A 25,476-nucleotide genomic window follows, 5' to 3' on the forward strand; every position below is an offset into this window, starting at 1 on the left:
AGCAATCTTCATGAGACAGATTTTGAAAAACTGGATACTAGTTCCGCACGATGCCATCACTGAGTAAAACTGGTGATGGCAACTACTTCAAAAATAACTAGGGTATTATTAAAACTTATCGTATTGGTTCGTTTGAGCAAAAATAAACTCGTATCCATAAATGGTGTTGTTATGCTAGGGTCATCTTAACCGAATCGGTGTTGACGCCTTAGCATTTGTACCTGTTAGGGTTGAGTAAGGAGTATCGTTTCAATGGCTTAAAAAATCTCTTGTTAGATAGGTGTTTTGAGGGACCGGGCTGTTTTTTGTAGCGACTGAATCCTGACATCAATTCTGACCCGAATTTAACCAAGCGGTAGATCTTTGTCAGGCCATCAGAACCAAGTACAACTTCTGTTTTCGGGGAAGTTTGACAGGGGTGTCTCTCATTTTTTTACCGTATAACTAAGGATGGGCAACGAGTTCCAGCGATAGTAGGCCAACGAAAGTAGACTGATGTACGACGATATTCCGGCTTTTATCATAGATGCTTTGTTCAGGTGAACCCTTCTAAAATGTAATAAACAGAATTTACAAAAAAAACTATCTGCTTAGACCTTTTTGTTATAGCGGACATCTATACGGTAGCCAACACAACAACGAACAATATTTCATGCAACATGAATGCCACTTTTATTTCGTTTAGATGCTAATCCATGGATGGATCGACAATGTACCCTTTCAGAAGTGGATAATAGGCTTGAAGAACGTTTTGCTAAAACAGTATAATAGTTTTTTGGACTGGCGAAAATGGCTTTCCCTATAGGCATTATATAGTATGAATATCTAAAGGGGAGAAGGGTAGAAAAACTTCTGCTGAGGCCAATTAAGTAATACTCCACTTTCCACGAAAACGGTTGTTTACTCAACCCCGTTCTGACGGTGAAAGGAAACGAATATTTCTGGGGTTGAGACTTTTGAGGGAACATTTGCCCGTGTTAATAAGCTATGCTTTTTGTCTTGTTCGCCCGTACTAATGTTAGCTTGCTTAGACGCAATCGTCCTACTTACATAACTGCAAAGTTATTTATGCAACTTGACATGTTCATACTTTATGTACACAGCTTTAGAGTATGCCGGAAGCATGCTGTTGGTGGTTATACTATCAGATATGCTCGACAATCGGCTAATGCGACGTTAGCTGGACTTACCGGAAAGTTACTTATATTGATGGTTTCCTCTGTAAACCTATGCGGGCAGACCCGATACGTAGCCCTATTTAAAATCCGCTATAAATAGAAGCATTTCGTTCGCTTAATAGGTTAAAAAATGTCAATATAAGTCAATAGGATTGCTACGTGCCGATTCAGCTACAAAAATATATAAAACAAATCATACGCTTTTAGAGTCTATGCTGTTTCTACTTATATGTATGTCTGCGTAACTGGCGTTTGTTATGGGCGATGGATTTTGCCGAAGTGCTCTTCTTAGGAATATCGTCAGCTGTACGGATGGATGCATAAGGCGCTGGGCTCGTAGAGCTCGCGCATTCTGACACCTATTCATTCCTCACGAGGCCGAGGTTTGGCATGACTGAGGCCATTGGATCCATGGATTTGCTCCGTACCGACGGCCAGTGGATACCTAGATGTGACATTGGTTTGAAGTAATTGGAACGCGCGAAAAAGAGTCTGATTATCTCGATGCGGTCACTTTCTGAACATTGATTTACAGTACAGTCCAATAGGAAAATATTATACGACTAAAAAGCTCGATTTCGTGTTCAAATAAAGTTTATAGGAAACTTTAGCTCGAACACCCATTATGTGAAAATATTGGAACTTCATAGTATAGCAGCTTCTGTTTTGTTGTAATATGCTTCCCATACACTCTACAGATAAACCGTGAAGCGTCAAATAATTTGGGCGTTCTAGAAAGTAGTTGAACTATCCATAGTACATATGAAACAAACGTTATATATCATCCATGTTAAAATCTGTAGATGTTTTGATCACTATCTTTGCCTCTAGGTGTTGAAGTGCAATCACATATGCGCGATAGATTACGCGACCCATTTCCTCGATGAGGAAGCCAAATATTCGCAGTGCCACTGCAATGAGTTATTTAAATGGGGGAACTGCTCGAAGTACGGCATCATCGGCGGTTCCCGCTTCTCCATTATAAGGCTTGATGGAACTGAATATTTCCATAAACACAAACAAAGTGTTAAATGCGGCTTTACCAGTGAAGATGTTGTTCAAAGCAAATGCCCAAAAGCCTTCCTATCTATAGCACTCGATCTGTACCGTGCCCTATTCCGTGAATAAAAACGTCGAGCCTGTTCCTGCTATCTCCTTTTCCTCCGATGGCATCAAAGTCAACTCCATTAATAAAACGAATCAATTATTCGAAATGGAACGCTCTGCGTAAGCTTGATTGTACGGTGATGAAGTACTGGGCCAGTTAGTATTAGGAAGTTTCGAAGCTGTTAGCTTCAATATTTAGGATCATTTAACAGAAGTCCACTGTTTATTTTTGGCAAATAGGATTTTCGAACAGGCTTTTCTACGTGTCCTATCGTTATTGCGCCTTATTGTAGACGCAACAATATAGCGCTTCGTATAGGCTATTAGTTCCATCATACCTCCATCTTTGTAACGCCAATAACAGTAATTATGGATGAGCTAGGTATTATTATTAATTGCAATTTGCGTCATTTCTTGCTACGATAGATGTAAATTCGTCAGCTACAGAATTTCTGAACAGAACACTCGAGCGGAATACTTCAATTTCAGATGGAATACGGATTTTGGAACTGTTCGAAAGCGAGGCTGTAATGATACGTACGTATATATATATATATATATATATTTAAATGTTATGAACTCGTTTATTATTCTGCTTCTTTTACAGATCTCTAACTAAATATACTTTAATTATAAGATGAATTTAAAATTTTTGTACAATGTTGAGATATGCAATATGAATAAATTAACCCAGCTCGTTCTCCCCACCCCAGAAATATGGAAAATTCATACAACCGTACCGCGCTCAAGCTAAGCCTATTTTCAGTCGCCAGGATAAAGCTTTCAAAGTCGAGGTCTACACCAAATAGGCCTTTGCGCATTATTAATCTACGTAGAAAAGTATAAAAATATTAAAAGCAGGAAGTAGTATTAAGTAATAGGTAAAATCGAAACCTTATTTACTAAAATAACTTAAATAATTTCATGGCCACTAGTGTCGTTAAGTGTCGCTTTGAACGGCCGGGTCTCAGCACGAAATGCAATGTCCTGTCCACCCCTAGACCTTATTCACATCATGGCACAATGTGACCTCGATCTAAGTGGGCGGACACGTTTAAACCATCACTGCGACCAAAACTGTAGTTCACAACTATTGCTAGAATGTTTCCTAGTCGTTTGTGCGCGTCTGTTCACCTGGCTCTAAGCCTAAGGTCGTACCTAGCATAGATCGATTATTTGATGCCATGTTACATTCGAATGAATTGAATGCTGTTGCTCGTAAAAATATGACGGCCGAAAAGGTTTAGATCAGCGCCGCCGTAAGCCTATTTCAGATTTTTAAGAAAAGTGATCCTGTATGGAACGCGCAAACAAATAGGAGCGAGGTGGGCCAGCCGGAGAGCGATCTGGAGGACTACTCGGAGAAACACTTGTGTCAGCAGACTTAGATACTGCATTATTGGTAATAATTGGTGACGTCGTACTCAGATCGTCCTGCCAATGAAGTTATAAAGATGTGTACGTTTTCTCTCTCGAAATTGCTAAGGCTAATGGCAACTAATGTATAACATCATGCCAAATGCCCGCCCCCTACTTAAAGTTTGGTGCTATTTATGTAACAAGGAGCGGTTTAAATGTTTTATATCTAGGAAGTACGCGTCAAAAATAATGTTTCGCTAACCGGTTCCTTCACAATTGATTCCGTGTCCTGACTTGGCAGCATGATCAACTCTGGCTAGCATTATGTGCAGCGATGCTGGTTAGGCTCTCCGAAGGCCTCGATATTTTATGCATGACTGCGCCGAAGAGTCAGCCAGTGCGTTTTCATTGAAAAAAAAAGTATCTCTCGTAACGGTGTCGACTCTTTAAGCTTGCATGTTTATTACATATACAAAATAGTATTCGAGTTCGCCGACGAGATTCCATCGTGGCCTAACGCCGATCGGCGTTCCAACTAAAGCGCTCATGATGCTTTTTGCCGTTGGCACCACGTACCTGACAATTCAAATAAACAATCTTAAAAGCTCAAGGCCTAATCATAGTCAGTAACGCCTTATGTGGACCATTTTTACAATTTGACGGACAAACAACCTTGACATGCTCAACAGGCAGCCAAGTGAAGCTTCCAGCAACCAATAGGTACATGCATAGGACCATTACATACTAACTACACTGATCCTGGTGCTAATGAAAGCTTGATATGCCATTCTCGCTCGCTTCGCTCCAGACCTCTTGAAGCTGATTGCCCGGATCGTGAGAGTCTGCTAAAAATGAATACATAAAAAAAAGCTAAAAATGCTAACTTGCAAAATCGGCATATGTCGAATTTGAAGGGTAGTTGTTTCTGTCCCATGGCTGGTCACCCTGCCATGAAGATGAATTTGTGGTTAGTGGGAGCCGTATGGATTATATATCTATATATTCTACTTAGGGAGTTACGACATTAGCGTGAAACTAAAAAAATTCGATCTTCAGCTTCCTGCTATCGCTCCTGTTACCGTCACCACGATCAGATATGACAAAAGCGTGTACCTATTCAGGCAGGAGCCAATGTTTCTAGCTGATTTTTCTTTCTTATATACTTTTGTAATGTATATAAATATGTAGTTTATATTTAAATACTATATACCTTTTTTTTTCACAAGATCGCGCGTATGCGTATTATTAAAAACGCGTTTCCCAAAAAAAGAATGTCCTGTTCCAATGTACTAAAGCCATTTGGAGAAGACGCCAATTTTGGCATTGGCATATATGAGAAAAGAACATAGAGACCAGACAATTGATGATTAATCATACGTCTGAATCAAAACCGCGTTGTCCCGACTAAAAGATACTGGGCTACAGGCAATGATAATTAACGATTGTAACGCTCTATTATTTATGTAATATATATGGGTAAATATTTTGTGTAATAAAAAAGCTTAGTCTATTATCCTGAAGAACATAAAGCTAAACATGAACGCACTCAGCAATTATGTACAAGCAAATAATCTTCCTTAGATATGGAAGCTCATCATTTAGAAGCAACTCGGGTACCGAGTGAATGGTTATCGCTCCAAGTAGTGTCGGCGTTTGACCGTATCGTGATGGGTTTTCGGTAACTGCGTTTACCTTATAGGAAAGCACTGAGCTAATTCCACATTTAAAGACGGCCATTAAAGAAAAGCTTTAATTCTGGAACTTCAGGAGTTACATCAAAATGTTTGCTAGGCAAAATGCCTCGAAGCTTACTCAGACATTTCTGAAAGGTACTCGCAACTCAAGCAGGTGTTAATAATTTTCGGCGTAATCATGCTATATAAGACAAATGACACAAAACGTCAAGCTCACTATTTGACTTGTATATTGTAGAGCAAAAAAAAAACAGCTTTCTAAATGCCTTTCAATCAACATTAAGTTAAGAATAAGTTTAACTACGCTCATGGATGCTAACGTGTTTCGTACGCACGTACCAACGGTAAGTGTCCTTCGTCTTTGGCTACCGCGAAGGAATGCGGGTAAATTGATCTCAGTTTTGCAGTTGATCTTCAAGTTCATGGAGTTCTACGTGAAGATTCCGTGAAAGAGGGGTTCTACCGAAATAATAAAAATACGGTGGCAGAAATAACATCTAGTCGCTTTGATTCGACATAAAGGATCTTCTATCAGTACTGTAATAACTGTACGTAGTAAAATGTTAAATAACGAATAACGAAATAACCAGATTCGGATACGATCTTCAATTTCTTCACTCAAAACTTTGGGACCGTAAGTCTCTAACCCATCCGGGCTATATAATAAAAAGTTGTTAACCGCTTGCAGCCCATGAGTAAGCATCACTGATACATATGCCAAAGGACAAATATTTATAGTACATCATGTATAGCGCTATTTTTTAAAACTCAAACAATATGCGTCCTAAGACTCGACACTCTATTTATCTTAAGTATTTTCAAACAGTGTATTATTCCAAGACTTGTTATCTCAGGATTTTGGAAAAATTTATCCGTTCATCCATGTACGATCAAGTTTTACGAAGTAAAATTCAATAAAAGTTCGAATTTGGAGTGATAATTTAAGTTGGATTCGCACGCATTTGTGAATCCTGGTGGCCCATACGATACTCGGCGCTGCAAACCTGACCATGAAAAAGAGGAAACTATTTATCAAGTAGGTCTTAAACATATGTATATGTTTAATAACGCTTTATTCACGTGAAACTACCAGATCTTAGTACATCTGAAATCTAGATAACATCTCCTAAAATACTGTCAACCTCAAGTCAAGAAGCTTCTGTCTCTCCATGTTTGCCAGTTATCTTCTAACTTCAGTTGTCTCAGTAATAACTTGAATATCAATAGCAAAGTATTACATATTCATTAAGCCATCCTCACAAATTCGGTCCCACAAACAAGTCCCAAGAGTACCTCTAACCAATGATCAACCTTGACCCAAATATGTCAGGATCGTGAAATTGCCCCTGTGTCATTCTTTTGACACTTTCACCTGCACAATCATTTCAAGCAATAGGTAGCACTCAATATACTTTCCACATATTCTAGTTAGCCTGCGCAGGATTTTACAATACACCTTGCTAATACAAAGAGCACAATAGTTGTTAAGCACATTTGTTACGCACAGAGATAATAAAGCGAATATTTTTTGTCAAGACACTTAAAAATATAGTTATTACAATATGAGATCATACGATACGAAATCATTTTCCCTATCAGCTATCTATCTTATCACTGACCAAAAAGTTGCTACATATGGGCATACATAAGGTATCGGCTTTAACTACTGCCAACCGCAGACATATTACATTGGTTCTGTGCAAATGCAACGCCACCAGATCATAGAGCATTTGATATATTGGCCTAGTTCTAAAAATGAGAATTAAAAAAAAAACACAAAAGAGTCTAAAATCGATTGTGCATCTGTCGAATACTAAACAATGATCTCTCTACGTGAATTCTATAGACAAACACAAAGATTCAGGGTTCGTTACAGATTCCTATAAAGACGGTTACTTGGTTCGGGGTAATGATAACAAAGTAAAATGGTCGATCGACATCAATGATAACTAATAGTCCCGGCTTTTTGCCACAGTCAGTTACAGTTGACGCGGTAGATGCGGCAGCCTCGGTGCCCAACTCGTCCACGATTATAACAGCCTGGTGTAGGCAGCTCGAGACATGGGCCAGGTCTGGCCTGTTGTACCTGACACCTTCGCGACCGGACTGATCAGACGGATACAGGAGCAAAGCGGAATGGTTAAGGGACAAATCAAGCAATCTATTCGACTCGAGAGCGTAAAATGATAGCTGGTCTCACTTACATTGCTTAGACTACGACAGTTGGATAATAATAACTTATATGGTGGGCACGGGCACACGACTTGCATCTCCAGTTAACCCTACTCAAGTAGAATTTTCCTCTTTGAAGCTCCTGAGCCTCGACGACCAATTTAGATCAGCAGAAAGGGACGAAACGCTTCAACCGATGTACCGTAAATAATAGATCCACAAAACACTATAATTATATTAGAAAAGGCAAACTGGATTTTGTTTTTTCAACCGAACAACAATTTACTTCATGATTACGCATACTGATATTTTTGCCCGGAGTTTTCGTATTGCTAATTTCTGTCGGTGCCTTTTTATCTCATCGTGCTCATAAATGTATGGTGTGCATACATATATATGACTGTAATATTAAAAGATCGAACTAACGAAGCGGAAGCGTTATGGCCATCGACTGAGGGGTCACTGTCCTGCTGGCTAGAGAATCGTTGAAAGTGGGAAGATGGTCCTTTAAATGAACGGTGAAATTAAATGGCGGGTTTTATCGGCTACTTCATCTCAACGTACTGTAAAATTATACCTTTCCATTGGGGCTACATTGCAGTTATTGTTCAACTTGTATGGGTCAATGCCGCAACATATTATCTCACATGTTGCTAGACAGAAGAGCCAACACAACATTAGAGTTTTGCTAAAATAGTCCGCTTTAAAGGGGCGGAGACTTCTTTCTTACCTCTGGATTTTAGCAAGGGGAGCTCTAATCCATTTCGATATTTAGCAAATATTCAAGCGTTCAGTCGGTGAGTATTGGTCTGTTTATCCAACAAACGGATGGCTATAAACCTAACTTTAACTTCACGTTGATACAGTTCGGCTTATGCTGTAAAAAATGCTAATGGCTAACTGGTTTTTTCGTTCTCGGCAGATACGTTGGCTCGATCGATTGCTTTTATCTGATCCTGCGAACTGTCCAAGTGAGTTCATAGAATTTAGGCCATTTTTATTTGCGCAAAACACAAATAAAGATCTTCAGGCACCTATTGTAGGTTTAGAGACAGATTTTGCTCATTGGTTAATAAGTGTGCAAATATCTCGGACATGACCTAGTTCCAAATAGTAATAATAAGATCTAAATGATTATCTGGAAATAGGGAAACTACTATTTGTAGCAACTTTCAATCACTTACTCTATAAATATGTCAGCTTAGTTGTTTTCTATCATAACTTAGAGAAATATAACTCTAATTGAGATTATGTGATCGTGTAATGCAGCGTCTACGTCTGCTACTCCTTAACTAACAGTCGAGGCAGCTACGTGTTACCTTATATAAAATATTACAGCGGCAAAGAGATGGCTCACTTTGAATTTTGCAGGCCGGCTTTGAACTAGTATATAAACGCTTATAGTGTAGCTCTATTTCTTATGTAAAGAGATTTTCTACATAGAAACCATACGTATGAAGAGATCTGTATGCCAGTTTACCGAAGGGACCTGTGTACGTTTAATATGAAAGTAGGGAGTATTACTTCAAAAGGAAGTAGCAGCATGACGATTTTGGAGTCGGAAAGCTTAAGGAATCGGCGTTGTATAATGCGGAGCGTTAAGCTCAGTGTATTCAGCGTTTTGTAGCTTTTTTCCATTTATAGCAGATGCCATGATTCTCAGTTTTCTGCAACTTCCATAAGCTCCGATGGCGCGAGGTCCTATCTAAATTAGGGTTTCGAGTTTTGCGTCCGGTTGTTGACAGTAAGCATTGCTGCAGATAGTTGGCCCCCAGTAATGCCCTCACGTCGAACTTATGCGCTAGGCTTTCATAGATTCCTAAGCTTTGAAGGTAAACGCGTTATCATTACACCATCATGGAGTCAAATCTACCTACAAAACATCCATGTAACTGGTAACGAGAGTTTAGTATAGCTATAATCTGAAGTTGGGCTTAATCTCACAGTGCTCTCAATCGGTCGTTGGTTACATTATTGTTTCTGTGACCATGCACACTGTTTATGCGTCTGTGGTCTCTTTAGTATATCTAGTACAAGTCTAAGTAGATCTATATTCGCAGGAAGTTAAACTTTATGGATTTTGATTCGTTAGCACATTTTTTTCTCAGAATCGAGCGAAGACTATACATACAAGTTACTATTTTTCAGCGAAGGGTGTATTGATTCGTCGTCCTTCTACATAGCTATACGTAACTGATCACACTTTAAATATGGCCGGTAATTGCATACGCAGTAAAACGACCGCTGATCCATGCACCATAAATGTCAGGTTGGATTAACTGTCAGGCCTCTTAGCTCTTACTCAGTGCGTTGTCTAACTAGGTCTAGGTTGAAATTTCTGGAAAGACAGGACACATAAGCAATACAAACAGAATTCGCTTTCACTAATAGCTTTCATTCAAGCTCAATTTTATATAGCATTGTATTGTGTTAAAGTGAAGGGATTATATCTTATGTATGCTGTGTACGCAACAATCCGACAGCGACCTGAGCTCTAACCCTTAGATCCTTTGGCGGAAGGATACACTATTGAGAAACGTGATGGTAGGTCAATTAGATTTTCTTTATTATCTAATTATTGCTTGTTTTTTTTAGAAGCTTTTATTGGTTTCACGACGATTGTACTATTGTGCAAAAATCTATATGTTTCTAAACTACCCGTAATGTGTAGTGGTAACGCGCCTCTTTACTAAACTCAGGGCCATGATGTCTAAAGGGAATACCGGACGTACAACTCAAAACGTTAAGGACGTTAAAGATGCTGAATTGGTGCTTTTGACTCGAGAGTTGCTGATATGAACAGTCATCAAACGGCCTTTTGACATCCTATATGTATGGTTATCGTGCTTTTTGAACAATTGGTTTTCCGCTGTTCATCGAGTTTTTCGAAGTTATGCCCATACGTATCGCTGTGCACATTAGGCACACAGTACAATAGTTTCGTTTCTACACTCTTTTTGGGGCCCAGGGATAACTTATGATTCAACATAACTTGAAATTACTCAAGATCATTTCGATTTTTCGTTGCAATGTTGAAGAACGCCAAGCCAAGCCGGTACCGCGACTTGAGCATTTCGGAGAAGACATCCGCCAATTTCCTTTCGACGATTGGAGAAAGGCACTGATTTTCTTTCTCCAACAGGTCGAGGAACCTCTCAGTACTATTATCTAATATAAATTCTGCAAGTTTATTCCTTTTACGGCTTACTTCGTATCTTGAAGTTTCTAGATTAGGACCAAGTCCATCGAACATCCTGCTGTTGAACGAAACCGAAGAATACACTAAAGAAGACCTGCAAATTTCATATCGAAAAGGAACTCACCACTATACAACATCATCGGAAAAGGTGGAAACAGCAGCAACTGCCTCGGTTACACTTCGAGATGAGGAACTGTCACAGAACAATATCCTGGTGGCCATGAATGGTTAATATGCGTGAAATCAGATTCTCAAACGATGGTTAGTAAAACAACTTGAAAAAAAAACTTAGCGTAACCAGCCGCTGAGCCGTATCGGTGCTATGCATAGAAGTTTATTTGCACATTCAATGAGAAATAAATCAAATTATCGTGAAGTGGGTATGTCCATCGACCGTGGGAATGATGGCAACGGTTCGCATTGTGGCAGTCAATTTATACATCCGGAAACGTATCGAGCAAACGCTTCTAAGTTCCACTGACATAACATAATACCATATTCGAAGACACTCATACGCACAATCAAGTTTTTAAGTTAACTCAGTTGTACAAAACTTTAATTTTCCATCGCGCGCCTCTACCGAATCAGCCGATGCAAATAACAACTGTATAAAAATATATTCCACCTTCAAGCGAGCTGCACTGCTTTAAATGAAACTATAACAATGTATACGTGAAGGTTTCACTTTATTAAAAAAAAAAGAAAAAGATCTTTAATAAAAAAAGGCCTGTGAAACAAAATGTACCTTCATTTTTTTGACGTTGCTGCTCAACGAAATCTATGAAACGATGAATACTTACTCTAATAATATATATAATAAATAGAGGAATTTTCTGGTTTCTTTCCGTCTCATACACAACAAACTTCAAACAATACTTCGTCACGAAGTATTGTGATAGGAGACGGCAAATACTTTGGCTTAATATATACGAAGTGGATTGGTTTAATTGGAATCTTCTCGATGGAATGTAAAGGTAACGACATTGACGGAAGAGAATTCTCACTTATGAAAGAATTACCTAGGTACCTGTCAAAAAGTCTACTTAGTATACCGAGTAAAACGCAGCTAAGAAAAAAATTAAATCCGTCTTTCGTTCTTGATTCGCTTGCCCACTTCGAGTTAGGCCACTTACGTTAACTGAACCAAAAGATTCCGCCTCTGTATCATGCTAAAATCGTTTAAGGAGCTGGCAGATTCCAGTAAAGAGTCGAAGATCTCCCGCATGGTGCATCGAATAGATCGGCCGATTAACGTCAGTCTCAATTAGGTTCTCTATCATAGGCATGACGTCACGACGGCAGCAGTAACGCTTGCTTTACTACCTATGCGAAACCATCTGAAGGAACATCAAACCTAACAAAAAAAGACGTCACAAATGACTTGTAAATAAGAGAGAATGACGTTTGCAATATTTCTTTATTATACAATGCCCCACCGCGGTTGCGGACATGAACTCAAAGCAAGTAGGGCTAGAAACCTAAGCCAACGAACTACACTTCATGAAAATGATTAAATCAACAGCTAGATAGGCTGCCCACAACGATTTACGTGCGGGGCCCATGCCAGCCCGTTATTAGTGACAAACCCTTGACGTTTGCTGTTATTAGCGAAGGTAAAATAAACGTTTGTATAGTTCTCTTGGGTTAAACAGTAGCTGGGTGACCCCTTTGCCGTAAACCACAAAGCCCCTGACCCACAAGTGCGTAATGCTAACTTCAACAATATGGGTGTAAACTTTTTCATTCGTAGTTGAATACTGTCGATGTGCAATACGATAAGATTTACGAGTATTCAGATCAGAGATACGAAAAATTTGAAGATAATTGCGTAGCATTATAAGGATCAACAGGTTAATGAAGTGTTGCACATTACTGTTCAAGCTGCCTCAGCAAATACAGGATCCTATAGCTTTAGCAGCTCCCAAGTATTTCTGATCTTATTGCTTCGCATTGTTAGTTTCTTGCTACACAGGCGTGCTAAAATGTATTGATAACAGGAAAACTAGCGGCATCAGAATGATAGAAAAATCGGCCGTTAGCGGAAGTCATTGGCACAGCACAACGCAATCCGACACAGAAAAGCCCCTTTAGCCGCGTAACCAATCACTCGCTACTTAATGTTCTGGTTAAAAGTGTTTCTTACTGCCGCTGACGGTGAGTGATGGAGACCTTCGAGTGCAGAGCAGGTCTCCATTTACCTAATCAGTTTGTCATAACAACGAGATATAGCGCACGGCGAGCTCAGATTACCGAACGCTTCAAATCTGTATGATCTTATGATGGCTATATTTGTTTAAAAAAAGAAATAGGTGGATCGAAAGCAAACTAGAACTTCGAAAGCGGTGTAACTACGCAAATGAATTATACTCAATATTAACGACTGTGTAACAGCTTTATAAAGGTCAAAAGAAATACCTCGTGAAGTTTTAAGGGCCTCATAAAAACGTGGCGGTACTCTGTCAACAAGGGCTAAAACCGAAATTCGATGGCATTTATTACGGCTATTTGTACATAGAAGAAATCTTGCTTGATCCATACGTGTTAACCGAGGCACGCTAATGTTAAATTGCTAGCGTAAATACTGGTGTCGTTCCTTATCAAATGCGAGATAGCAGTTTCGAACTTTTCCCAAGCAAGTTCTTTTATTTTAAATCAAAGTATGCATTTTTATTATCTACGACCATAGTTGGTAGTTTAGTTATTCCCCAGCTGTAGAAGTCCGGCATGTGAGGGGAGTAGTTTACAATTAGGATTAATAGAAAAATCCTCCGGGGGGCAAATGCGTAGATGAGCAATGCTAGATTATAGCACGAAAATAAGCGAACAGTTCTTGTGTTCTCTCAGCGTATGAACTCATTAAATTAAATAGCATGTTTATTAGTACAATAATACTATATCTAAGTTTATTTATCAAATTAATAAAAACAAATTATAACTGTCAGATTCGAAAGCACGATGGTCTTAGATGTCACAAAAGTAATCCGAACATTTTTTCTGGATTCGGAGTATAAGTGTTACACTCTAGTTCTTCATACGACTGCACTCTTGCTGTTCAAATTAACTGGCCTCACGCCAAGGAATAAGGGGAAATGAGCCAGAATCGACAGGGGGAGTACAACGGGCCGATTCACGGAAACGCGACCGAAGTACTTCAAACACCAACTGAGAATCACAGCCGTAACCACCGCCATCCTTGTGCTCTTCCCGCTCACCTCCGCAAAGCAGCATTTTGAATAGAGATACTTCCTTTTCTAAAGAGTAAGGCGAACCAGAGGACCTATGAATAGGACAAAATCAAGGCCTTGCTTATTGACTGGCTACAGGATTGACCCGGAGTCGATGGGAACACATCATATATTAGAAAGATTAATAGGCACACGTTTGGCTTTGCTATAAATACAAACCTGCGAAACTCCCGAGTTCACAGTTAAATATTTAGCAACAACTATAATATGTTATTACTGAGAGTTCCCGGAACAATTATTTGCCAGTTACATCTCCTTTCGTTAACGATATCTTACTTTAATATATGTACAGCAGGCTTTCTAATAGAACCTCGTCGGAGTTATTGCTTCTTCTAGGGCTGTGCGCAGAGCCCGATAAAGGACACTCTGTGATCTGCTGACGACAGGAAAAAGGAGAACGGCCGGTCCAAATTGAAGATGATCGGAGGTGGTACTGCTACAGACATTGCGCACAGCATAAGCTGCATAGCTGTGGCTGACGCCGCTTCTGTACCTTTTTCGTCGACAATGATAACAGCCCGATGGATGACGTCGGACACACCCGCCTTATCCTTGACCTGAGGCATTTCAAACGAATCACACATACATACAAAGCAAATTACCGTTCTGGTTAATGGCAAGTACTATGACAAGTCCCTTGTAAAACCGCTTGCAGAACCATTCATTAGCTTTCGATGCGACTGGCCTTGCTCAGCAAGGCCATTTTTTTTTTTTGTTCGAGTAGGAAAGCTTCTTCATAATTAAAATAGCAAGATCGCAGCGCCGAAGTTTCTATGCGGATGCCTCTTTTGCCTAATTACTTCGTAAATATTGATAGAATGGAATTATCTGGGTTTGGAGCAATGGGGAAGCTCGATCTTACAGAATATTGCGATCGACCAAACTGCACCCAGGGAGATATCGTTTAACAATAATCTTATATAGAACAATAATTTGTTTTCATTAATTCCTTCTTAGCTGTAACTATTTGCATGCCGTTGTCGCGCGAGTCCTTCACATTTAGTACAACAAAACCTGTGTCTGAAATTGCGCCATTCGGTTTTAAAGTAGTGCTGCAAAGACCAAGATCTGCGCACGCTCTCAGCATCTGGAACTCTGAGGTTTCCAAGTGTTACCATCATTTCTTACCCCCCAATACACTCGGTGATCATCTCAATATGTTCGTATATTATTATATAACAGAAGTTTTATGCACAATAACTTTACTCTGCAATTCAACAAAAACATTTGTCACTGTATTATTGAACCCATGTGAAACACAAACATCGTAAGATATTTATTACCATTATACCCTACCCAAATCGTATGGTCAGGATGATACGAAATTCAACGACATTACGTCACAAACAGTCGCCTGTTTTTGTTTATTGATTTTGGGTTCACAAGCGAGTACCGCTTGACATCGGACTTTCAGCTTTTCATATTTACATTTCGACAACATTAGATTAGGTCAGAAATGCAATGCGACAGCTCCAGTCATCCTAAACTGCTAAACGTTCAGCTATAACCCTTCTACACACAACGAGATGACCAAGGGCTCATTCGAAGGCTCGAGCGCGTTACTGTTGCCTACGTAACTATTGCCGCACTCCGCAATTATAAATTTGTGTGCGCATTCCTGTTATTAGTGTGATGCTACTTCAGGCCAATATGGGCAAACGGCATTTAAAAACTACCTTACAAGACCCAAATTACTGTGAGTAATACTTGGCAGACGTCAGAGTTGATGAGATACGTACACTTGTATTCCTAATGTGCGACCTGCTTCAAGGATATTGCTTTGGGTCGACAATCGTAGACTTTCTGAAAGGACATGTACGGGATGGAAAAGATAGGAGTACGGTACGGAAATGTGAGGGAACTATTTGCGCATAAACGCGTAAATACATCTCCTTCCTGTACGCTTAAGAACGACGCTTACCGCTACGCTAACTCTTAATCTTACATTGCCGTTTTACGACTCGTTCTGTAAATGAGCGATCCCGATTGGCCCCCTTTTCTAACACCAAAATGACAACCGTGACGCGCCATCAATCAACATATTACGTTTATTATCTATAAAAACACTATCCAGCATGACTGAGGCGGTCATGTAATGTATGTCGATGTTTATTCAGCCATAATAACTTGTTGTTTTACAGCCCCGGCACTCCATCGCTTCCCTTTTCCGAATTTTGTCCAATTCCATGTCAAACCATTTTTGCTTTCAGGCCATTAAGGCTGCGTACAGATGCCTACAAATGACACAGCACCGTTTGTTAACGATACAGTAAAGACGAACGGCTGATCCAAATTGACGATAACCGGACGTAGTGGTCGACGGGGCCCCGCGCGTAAACGAATCTGTACTTCTGTAGTGGCGGCCGCCGATGTGCCTTTTTCGTCCACCTCGACAACTGCCTGGTGGATGAGCTCAGATATCATCATACTGCCCGCGACCTGAGAGGTCACAAGAACATGCAGCGGACCGCGATGATTTACCAGTCGAACACACAAACACTATCAATTACATAAGTCTCTAATCAGGTTTATTAACTTTCGGTTTAGTTGTACCTTTTTGCATAAAGTTGAAACAGCATTGATTATATATATATATATATATAGTTTACTATACAGAGTACCTAACATGAAAATAAACACGCACATTGTCTGTTCAAATTATGCTTTTTACGTCTAAAGTACTAACGATCATGTAGACTACACTTTGAATATCCTGAAGAGTTTTTAAACAGTGTACACTTCAATATCAAAGTATCGAGGCCCAAAAAATCTAAATAGCTGTACCTTAACCTATCATGTTGTTTGCATCTTTCTAAGTGCTTTAGCCACTAGCAAGGCTTAACACCCAGTCTGCTTGCGAAGTTGACAGCCGCCAATGGACCCGTTATCATTTCGAACTTTTAACAACGAGTCGCGAACAGATAGGACAATCCTTATCTACGACGATTGTGCGTCACATCTGCCGAGGGTCGTCAACGCCGCTTTGCAAGAGCTTGAGCGATGATTTCGTTTGTACCCACCATACTATTGATATCCTGCGAGAACGATTACCTAGTTTTTCGATTATTGGCGAATGGGACTAGTAGCCCTAGATTTGACAGCGGAGAGGACCTCAAAAACTGCTTGAAACCTGGTCTACAATGCCAGATTTGAAAATTGCCGTCGAGAAGAATAAATACACTGCCTAAGGGACCATGAAAGGGTCATGAAAGTCACGAAAAACGTAGAGTAAGTGCCTCTAGCCACCGTTCGAATGAAATATTTCGCTCTGTAATGAGTGGAGGCACGACATTTCACAACATAAATCGGCTGCAGAATTTAATACTTTACTTTCAACAAGTGACCAATATCGCTGATCATATGGCCCTTATAGGTATTCCGACATCTTTGAGTGGGCTGGCATTTTGCCCAGGCAGCAAACTGTAATGCATATTGTAACCTTTCCGCTAAAGAACATATTACACGATGAGAAATTCTGGCATGTATTCAGATACAAAAACTGCATACTCATGTTAGACCCCTATGACCATATGTTCTATTAATTAGTAATTCTGTATATCTCGCTTGTAACATCAAATAAGCAAATTTCAGATTTGCCTCAGGAGAATTGTAAAGGGCAGCCATCTGCCACCATAAACATCTTTCATCGACAACAGGCCTGGTTTGGACATTGACAACATAAAACTTATGGCATCTAAGCGCACTGTTACATAGGGAATACAGTGCAGGTGGGGAAAGGTGCATGTGGATTAAGCACAGTCCATAGAATGAAACAATAGAAAGGCAGTAGAATAACTCTGATGCGCTTGACACAACCCTGTACTTTTATACAAAAAAAAAGTTAAGAACTTCGCATGTGAGATGTGTGAAGAAGAAAAAACGTGTCTCACTGATTTGCTCTGTTTTGTCTCTCGAGTTTTTAGCTGTCTGAACTTCTGAAGTTCCTTTTTTTGTTCCATAACATGAACATGTTCATTTTAACAAGAGTTGTTAAAGACCTTTCTTTAAGTGATTGAATACGCTATGAATTTCTTAACGAGCCTTGTAGACGACAGGTCAAGGTCCTATGTTTTAGTGTCACCTGAATCTGACTTGCCTGAATACGGGGCCTATTCAATACGCCGAGTACTAATGGATTCATCCAATCACAGTATGAATTACCGCTTATGTTATGCCCACGTACTAGCATCGTCTCCATAAAAAAGTGCTATTGACACTGAGGCGAACTAATTAGTAATAGCATATGAATCGTCACCTGCCCAGGTTTCACACGCAGAGAATCGGTTTAAATTATGTATGTAAAAATAAAAGTCTATTGTGTGCCCATGTATCGCAAGTGGGTTCAACAACATATTATACATATAACTACAAGCGGAAGCGGTTAGGGATAAAGGAAAACCAATATCATATAAGGCTGTAAGGTTCTGTAATATCGGTTGAATATCCTGCCGTCCTTAAGATGTATTCTGCATGTAAAAAGCTACAATTTAGCGTCCATTTTTTTTCATGTTATTTGGTGTCGAACAATTAATTGAACCATTGTGTAACGGCTTAAATATCTGGAGTGAATAGACTATGAAAGAACCTTTTCCATTATAATCACGAAACTAATCGAGAACCCTAGGTAGAAAAAACTAGAGGAGAAAAACTCAAGGCGCCCCAAATAGACCAAATCGAGTAGTTGAGCTCAAAGGTCACAAAATTGGCACAGAAACACGGATATATGCGCATATTCCCCGATTTATTTTTGCAGGAACTGCTATTGTAGCCTAGATGAGGCATGAGTGGGTAATAGTTTCCATCGCCATCAATTCGGCATAGAATTAGGAAGCTAAATCCGCAATGAAACGTAGTCGAAATAAATACTTGACAAAAGTGCATCATCCAGAGAGAGGCCACATTTTCGCGCGTTATACCTTCAGGCTTAAAACTCGACTTGGTACGTTGCTTTATTGATTTTCCTAATAATAAACGACAATCAGACTCGCGGGAATAACGGCTTACGTCGCAAATAAAGATGATATAAGCAAATGTTCTCAAGAACAGACACGACGGATCTATCTTGAGCGCATTAAAATCTTCGAAAAAAATCTTCATTTACCTCTTCAAATAGGTCCCCGAAATCTCCCTCTCCAACGTTGAAGATCTTTGTCACACCAAGGGCCTGAATGTGCCTGACGACGTTTACGTACTTGTAGTCAATTTTGAACTTTGGCATTGTAAGCACCACCTGCTGTATGCGCGCGTTGTTTAGCTTTTCTACCGCCTGGGCCATCTCGGCCGTAGTCATCTTCGCCATGATCTCGTCTAAAGCAATATAATAAATCACATGACATGTGATAAACCTTTATTAGACCAGCCATTCATTACCCAGTATATCCTCCATTAGAGCTCAACTTAAGAGTTCAGGAGCTGTGCCATTGCAAAAGAACAAAAGCTGCGATACTACACTTTAAATGAACCTAGTCAGCGTAATTTAATAAATGACCATGAGAGAATAGTACGAACATTTGTAAATATTTTACGCTAAAAGCTTTAACTATTCAATAGAGGCAGTGTAATCTGCAAAATATATCTCACAGCGTTTCAAAAGAAGATTTCGGTCAGTAACGTAAGTGATTGTGTCAGAAAGCACCGTTAAGCGGCAATGAGTTTCTCTGGATTTTTAGAGACTTTTAGATTCTCGACAACTGCATGCAACGTTCTTGAACTGTTCGCCCTATATCCTCGTGGTGCTTTCTGAAAATCTAATTTTACATCGAGGCTTCGAACCCAACATTTCCCGCAGATGGTCTATAGAGTGGCAATGTCCTAAGGAAGATACGTAACAGGGAATTTCGTTGTCGTTTATTTAAAATCGTTACTGAAGTTTCTGTTGCGGCTGTTCTGGTTCTCTTACGAAGGCGAAAGTTACGAAAACTTGCAACGAGCTCAAAGAATGAAAAAGCAAAACTTCCATAGTAATTTTCATAATCTTATGGATCTGGTACGTTGCTAAAAATTGAATTTTCGAATACGCTTGAAATAAGTGTTCGAAACGCAGCACTGCAACTTCCAAAATTAATCTCAATAATAAGAAAAAAAACTCGTAAGACTTACAACAGAAGTACGGTGAGTGTCCGCGACACTCGTTCCTTTTTATCGATTTTATACAAATAGCCCTTTCAGCATAATACATTTACAGCATAATAAAGCCTGCCTGTGAAAATCGAAGCGCTTCTTTTGAATTCAGTTGAAAGCATTGGCTACACTTACCGATGTACCTATTTTCATCCTTGGGAATCGCGACGACCATATAGCACCCAGCCTCCTTATACGGAATTCTAACCATTCTAAGCTGTTCCGTCTCGAGGTATTTAAAATGGCTCGACTTTTTTGTCATAAATTCCTTCTTCACCTTGGTCCCATCACGAAGCTTAAACTCCATGTCGTATTGCACGGGGGTAAACTCGTGTTCCCAGGTACCTGTTAAAAGTAAACTGTTCTTGACAACGGATCGCGGCGGACTATCCTGAACAGCCGTATCCAGTGTTTATTATAATCGCACCGTTTTGAATAGTTGATGGTTAGAATCTAAGACTACGATGTCGTTTTATCACGGCTTGCATTAAATGTGTGAAGTAATGTCAATTTCATCAATTTTGCTTACTATTATTGTTGCTGTGTCAATATTAGTTTTAGAATTTTGCTAGAATATTTTTGTGCAGAGCACCTCAAGCTTCAGCAATAACTTCAACAAATTTACTCTGAAATATGACCGAAGACGGCGTGCACGTCGATGTAACTGTTCAAGAGATTTACCTTTGAAGTAAATGGCGTTCAAGAGTACTAGAACGGTGTCCGCAGTCAGCGTTCCAGGACTAAGAAGCTGTTTAATCATGTCATTGGTTTTGGACGCCACCCACTCATTAACTTCGCCTTCAATCGTTTTGCTATCTGTCGCAAAATTTACGATCTCAACTTCAGATTCGTATTTTTCCTGCAATAGACAAAGGAATGGTCCTTTATTAAATGAGACTATGACCGCTATGGGAATGATGGGACTAATCTCAAACCTCTTTACAATCTTTTCATTTCCTAATAACTCATGTTTAGCACGCAGAAGGGCGCGTTGGAAAGATGCATTCACATCTTATATTATTACAAGTTATAGATTCAGTCTCTAGCCTACACTTGGGGTGTATTATAGGTTACTTGGCTTAGTATTCAGTAAGTCAAATTATTATGTACTTACGTGTTATTAGCACGAACATAATTACTTTTCATACCCGTAGTACATCGAAATCCGTACCAATTCGAGGTGTTGTCCCGGAAAGGTAAAACATAACACTACAGCTACAACTGTCCATACGTACAGGTACAACTCGTAGACTAGATAGCTTTTACCAGTTAGATTGAAAAGGACAGAAATATTCTATCTTTTATATATATATATATATATATATATGTATGTAATACTGGAAGAAATACTATTATAAATAATTATCATTTTCATAGATACCCAGTAGGAAAATACTTGGGATGAAGTACTACTATTTTGCCAAGCGAAAGTCTAGCAATAAATATTACCCTAGAACTCCGATACTCATAATCCTACTTACCCTCATTAATTTTTCAAAATTTTCTTTCACTTTACAGGTATGTTGGGCCAGGTACTTGTTTGCGATTTTCAGAGGTAGATTTTTATCTTTGGTGATCTCAGAATACATCTTGTGCAACGCATCCTCATTGGCACAGCCTAGAAAACCGAGCACCTCTTTCTTGGTGTCACCTATTAACATCAAAATTCAATATGGGTTACATTTAAGTGGCCACATAAATAGTAAAGGTCAACAGTGGTGAAGATATCTGACGGGTGACGCCATCCAAGCTTCTTGCGTGCTTTATGTAATCTCATGCATATATATATATATATACATATATATGTGTGCGTGTGCAAGACCCATCTACACAAATTTGCCCTCAGCACATTTTTATACCGCCGTATACAAGATAAAAAAAAATACAAATCAGTTTCAAATACAAAAATTTCCTAGCCCTTTAAATAATATGTAACCAGTTTTTTAATCTAGTTTCAAAAAAATAATAATCAAGTATTTAAGGTATAACCTACCCTTGAGTCCCGCCACGAGCATTGTAAAGGCCATTCCAAGACTAAGTGGGGAGAAAACGAAGTTTTCCTTTGTTTCCGCACATAGTACCTTCATTAAAGTCATCCCCAAGGCAAAATTCTCTTCCGTTGTTGGTGCCATCTCGAATTTTTTTGAGTTCAGCTTTCAATACTAGGACAAAACGATACGGAATGACGTTATGGTAAGACTACGCTGAATGGAAAGGAGCACTGAGGAGTCGGGACAGCTCTCAACTTAGTCCTTTTCGAACTCAAGGAGCAGGTAAAGCAGGCTTTAAGCAGGTAAAATATTTGCATTTTACTAATTGCTCGACGTGTGTCTACTTTGGTTTTGTTATCCTCTATAGTAATTTCGTTTCACTCCTGCCTGGTAAAATAAATTCGACAACTATCACAGTATTTGCAATCTTTTTAGGCTTGACATGATTAACGAACGAATCTAAAATTAGGGACGGTCTAAATACCCCACCCTCGTGGCCATAGGCAATACTATCGAATATCTGGAAAATTATGTTACGCTAACAACATTTATCAAGAAAACGACCACTATTCAATTGGGTCTCCTATCGTCAGTACTAAACGGTTCGTAACATAGACGTGGTTGTGCTTCCATATTTTCCACAAAATTCCAACCAACCGCATTTATTAGGATAGGACGTCTTTAGTGACGGGTAGGCAAGCGGAGGCCTCAGTCCAACACTGCATTGTCATTACCAATATAGAATAATAATGGCATGGGCTAGATTCGAACCCTCTCGCAAAGATAGGCTGGTGTAATATCATAAGAGGACAAAGCTCTACCTAAGAACTTGTTCCATTTCAGCAAGCGCCTTCTATAACAGGCCTCGGCACCGCTGTTTAGCATATCGTCAAGGATTTTTTGTCGGGGTAGAGAGCTCGATAGGATTTATGAATCCATGAATGTTCTCAGTTCCGGTATTGCCGTTAAGCATTGCCTTAGACAGCCGGCGCCCTACTTAAAGCGTATATACTTTCACGGGCAAACACGCCATCATAAGACAATACCTCTAGATATTTCTTTGCGATTGCTTTTTTAGGAGCGCCAACATTGCCTCACGTATTGATTACATTTACAGGCAGGGCAGGCTATTTACTTAGCGTCGTTGCAGAATAACTTAATCCCGTTAGTGGAAAACGAGCAAACGTAGAAGAGGTATGCTTGTTTACATATATACAGCCATATTGAAATAAACAGGCCTTTGAATAACCCAATTTTGCTCGGTTAAATACATAAAGTGTATTTTCGCCAATATCTAAAGGCGCTTCACGTGAGAACAATTATATTGCAGCGTTTTCTTCAGGTATTTTCGATAGTGTAGCTTTCTCTACAGGGTAAGTTTGATACCATATCTGCACAGACAACTTGCGCAACTATGTTTCAACAAGTTAGGCAACTCTACGAATAAATTTATGTTCTCTGAACATGTTATTTTTCTCAGTTTATTCTATTCCACTCTATTCAACAATTTATCCTCACGGCACTGTGCCAGGCAAGCGTTCGTATGAACGTTAGCTGATTTGATATCCTTGATAATTACCATGTTAAAACGGATCTGGATTGTTTAGCGTTGTTACACGTCGCTCGTACGCATTTCGATTGGCAGAGATTTATGAGCTGATAATGTAATTTGACTGACATTGATCTTGAGATATTATATATGCATGATAACCATCTATAAAAGTGGGGGGTCCATCAGATCGTGTTGTGGTACACGTAAATTAATAGCAGTGCGACACAAATTTAACGTCGACATAATAAAGCATGAGCAAACCTATATAATCTCGAAAATTGTAGCCATACATGAAATTGTTATTATCGACCCTACATAAGCAAACACCTCTAACAAGGTCGTTATCAAAAATTGTACCAAAAAAATAGCATCATTGGTTAGACTTAAAATAGATTCAGCTAATGTGATACTATACTCCGAATTTATTGTAGAGCTAATGGTTGGTCGTTGCGACTGCCACACGTCACAATTACAATGGATGCAAAATTAGAAAGCACTCTTTAAGAAAATATCTGTTAGCCTATCGCTAAGAGCCAACGATGAGGATCTGAATTTGACAAGTAACGTTGACTGGAGTTCCAGTGAAACGCCTAACGTAGACGGAAAAAGATAGTTACAAGAAGAAAATTGGCTCAACGAAGCGCAATAGAGAACAGCCAGCTACTTCCATCTCCGACCATCTTAGCAAGGCTGTCGAGGCTACGAGTAAATATAAGCAAACGTTGGCCCTTAATTGGGCACCGAAGAAAACGAAGCCAAAGAAAACAGAAACAGAGTTAAGAAGATACCATAATCGGATAGTAATGTATTTTCTCACTGAACTGTTTCAAATGAGTATCAAAAATAAAAATATCAGCTAATGAATGAATGAAATCTCGAAATGGAACTTCAATGCACATATTAGCAAAAATTATCCGTACAAAAGTATATGCTGTCGACTGTTCGACCGAACGACGTTGCCGGTATGACACATCTTCGAGCAATATCAGAAAATGCGTTGCTCAAAGCAACTAAAAAGACGAAAATATGTCTTCCGACAGAAATGTGTCCATGGCGCCATCTATCTCCAGGATCACAACCGACTTCGACAAAAGCAACCCACAAATCACTACATAGTAGTCCTATAGTATACAAGATGTAGGAACGCGATAGGTTCGTAATGAGCTGCTCTAGCTTAAAAGTAAAACGATGTAACTTTTAAGCCATATCATACATGTAAGTTAAGCTGACATATATATATATATATATATATAGCTCGAGTTAAAACCAGTTATAAGAATTAACAAACCCGACAGAATGACACTTTTAAGATGTAAGCAAACAGCATCAATGTATTATCACTTTGACCAAGACCAAAGTCGTGTACGCTCCATAGCAGACACATAGTCAAGACGAAGCTTCGGCTTATAATCAGAGAAATTCGTACAAACAAAAAAAAAACTCAAACAACTTTTACATAATATAGAATTACCACTAGAAAACTTCAAGATCAGGCTCACATTTGGTCTATGTTCTGCGTCCTTTTTTGTGCTATACTTTTTACAAGCTTTTCTACGAATGTTTCTAACAGTATTCTCAGTCTGTCCGCTACTCAGTGGGCGTCAAACAGCCAAAACCATAAGTCGTTGTTCATTCCTCTCATAGGAGTAGTATAACGTCGTATTATTTGAAGCAATTGACTTACAATTTTTGGTAACACCCTGAGTCAATCAATAACACGTGACACAAAACACTCAGGAGGCTGTCAGAGGTTTGAAGGCTGTCAGAGAAGCCCCACTGCTACGATTCGCTTTCAATACAAAGTCGAGGCGCTCGATTCAGAGTGATAGGCCTAATAGCAAAGACAGACAGGCAAGAGC

General features: G+C 39.4%; 1 protein-coding gene and 2 long non-coding RNA genes across 9 annotated transcripts; 1 reads left to right on the top strand and 2 right to left on the bottom strand.

The window, feature by feature from the left end:
• Positions 1-1,533: 1,533 nt before the first annotated feature.
• LOC111249468 (leukocyte elastase inhibitor-like) lies at positions 1,534-25,455 on the bottom strand. Of its 7 annotated transcripts, none has more exons than XM_022803362.2 (8): positions 25,302-25,454; positions 22,068-22,236; positions 21,556-21,725; positions 20,756-20,933; positions 20,210-20,419; positions 19,056-19,261; positions 14,231-14,511; positions 13,322-13,986 (listed from the first exon to the last, which is right to left on the bottom strand). In XM_022803362.2, the coding sequence occupies exons 2-7, from the start codon at positions 22,204-22,206 to the stop codon at positions 14,287-14,289; spliced, it is 1,128 nt and encodes a 375-aa protein (XP_022659097.1). In that variant the 5' UTR covers positions 22,207-22,236; positions 25,302-25,454; the 3' UTR covers positions 13,322-13,986; positions 14,231-14,286. The 7 variants fall into 7 exon arrangements, with proteins under 7 accessions (XP_086844956.1, XP_022659097.1, XP_086844957.1 ...); XM_086988831.1 differs by lacking the exon at positions 13,322-13,986 and adding an exon at positions 15,694-15,757 and having other exon boundaries at positions 14,371-14,511; XM_086988830.1 differs by lacking the exons at positions 13,322-13,986; positions 14,231-14,511 and adding an exon at positions 1,534-1,623.
• On the bottom strand, positions 6,389-9,627 carry LOC147756170 (uncharacterized). Its single transcript, XR_015327556.1, has 2 exons — positions 7,543-9,627; positions 6,389-7,444 (listed from the first exon to the last, which is right to left on the bottom strand). It is a non-coding gene; the product is annotated as an uncharacterized LOC147756170 (long non-coding RNA).
• Positions 22,226-24,526, top strand: LOC111249469 (uncharacterized). The gene is made up of 3 exons (XR_002672936.2): positions 22,226-22,367; positions 22,909-23,259; positions 24,049-24,526. It is a non-coding gene; the product is annotated as an uncharacterized LOC111249469 (long non-coding RNA).
• Positions 25,456-25,476: the final 21 nt, after the last annotated feature.

Source organism: Varroa destructor, unplaced genomic scaffold (genome assembly GCF_002443255.2).
Source record: "Varroa destructor unplaced genomic scaffold, Vdes_3.0 BEIS01000004.1, whole genome shotgun sequence".
In the NCBI taxonomy this organism is placed as follows: domain Eukaryota; kingdom Metazoa; phylum Arthropoda; class Arachnida; order Mesostigmata; family Varroidae; genus Varroa; species Varroa destructor.

Excerpts from the sequence above, each read along its gene's own strand:
- LOC111249468 (XM_022803359.2), bottom strand. The coding sequence starts at position 22,206 with ATGGCACCAACAACGGAAGAGAATTTTGCCTTGGGGATGACTTTAATG. Across the intron at positions 20,420-20,755 it reads GAACGCCATTTACTTCAAAG|GTACCTGGGAACACGAGTTT; the intron begins GTAAATCTCTTG and ends TACTTTTAACAG. Across the intron at positions 19,262-20,209 it reads GGATGAAAATAGGTACATCG|ACGAGATCATGGCGAAGATG; the intron begins GTAAGTGTAGCC and ends ATATTGCTTTAG.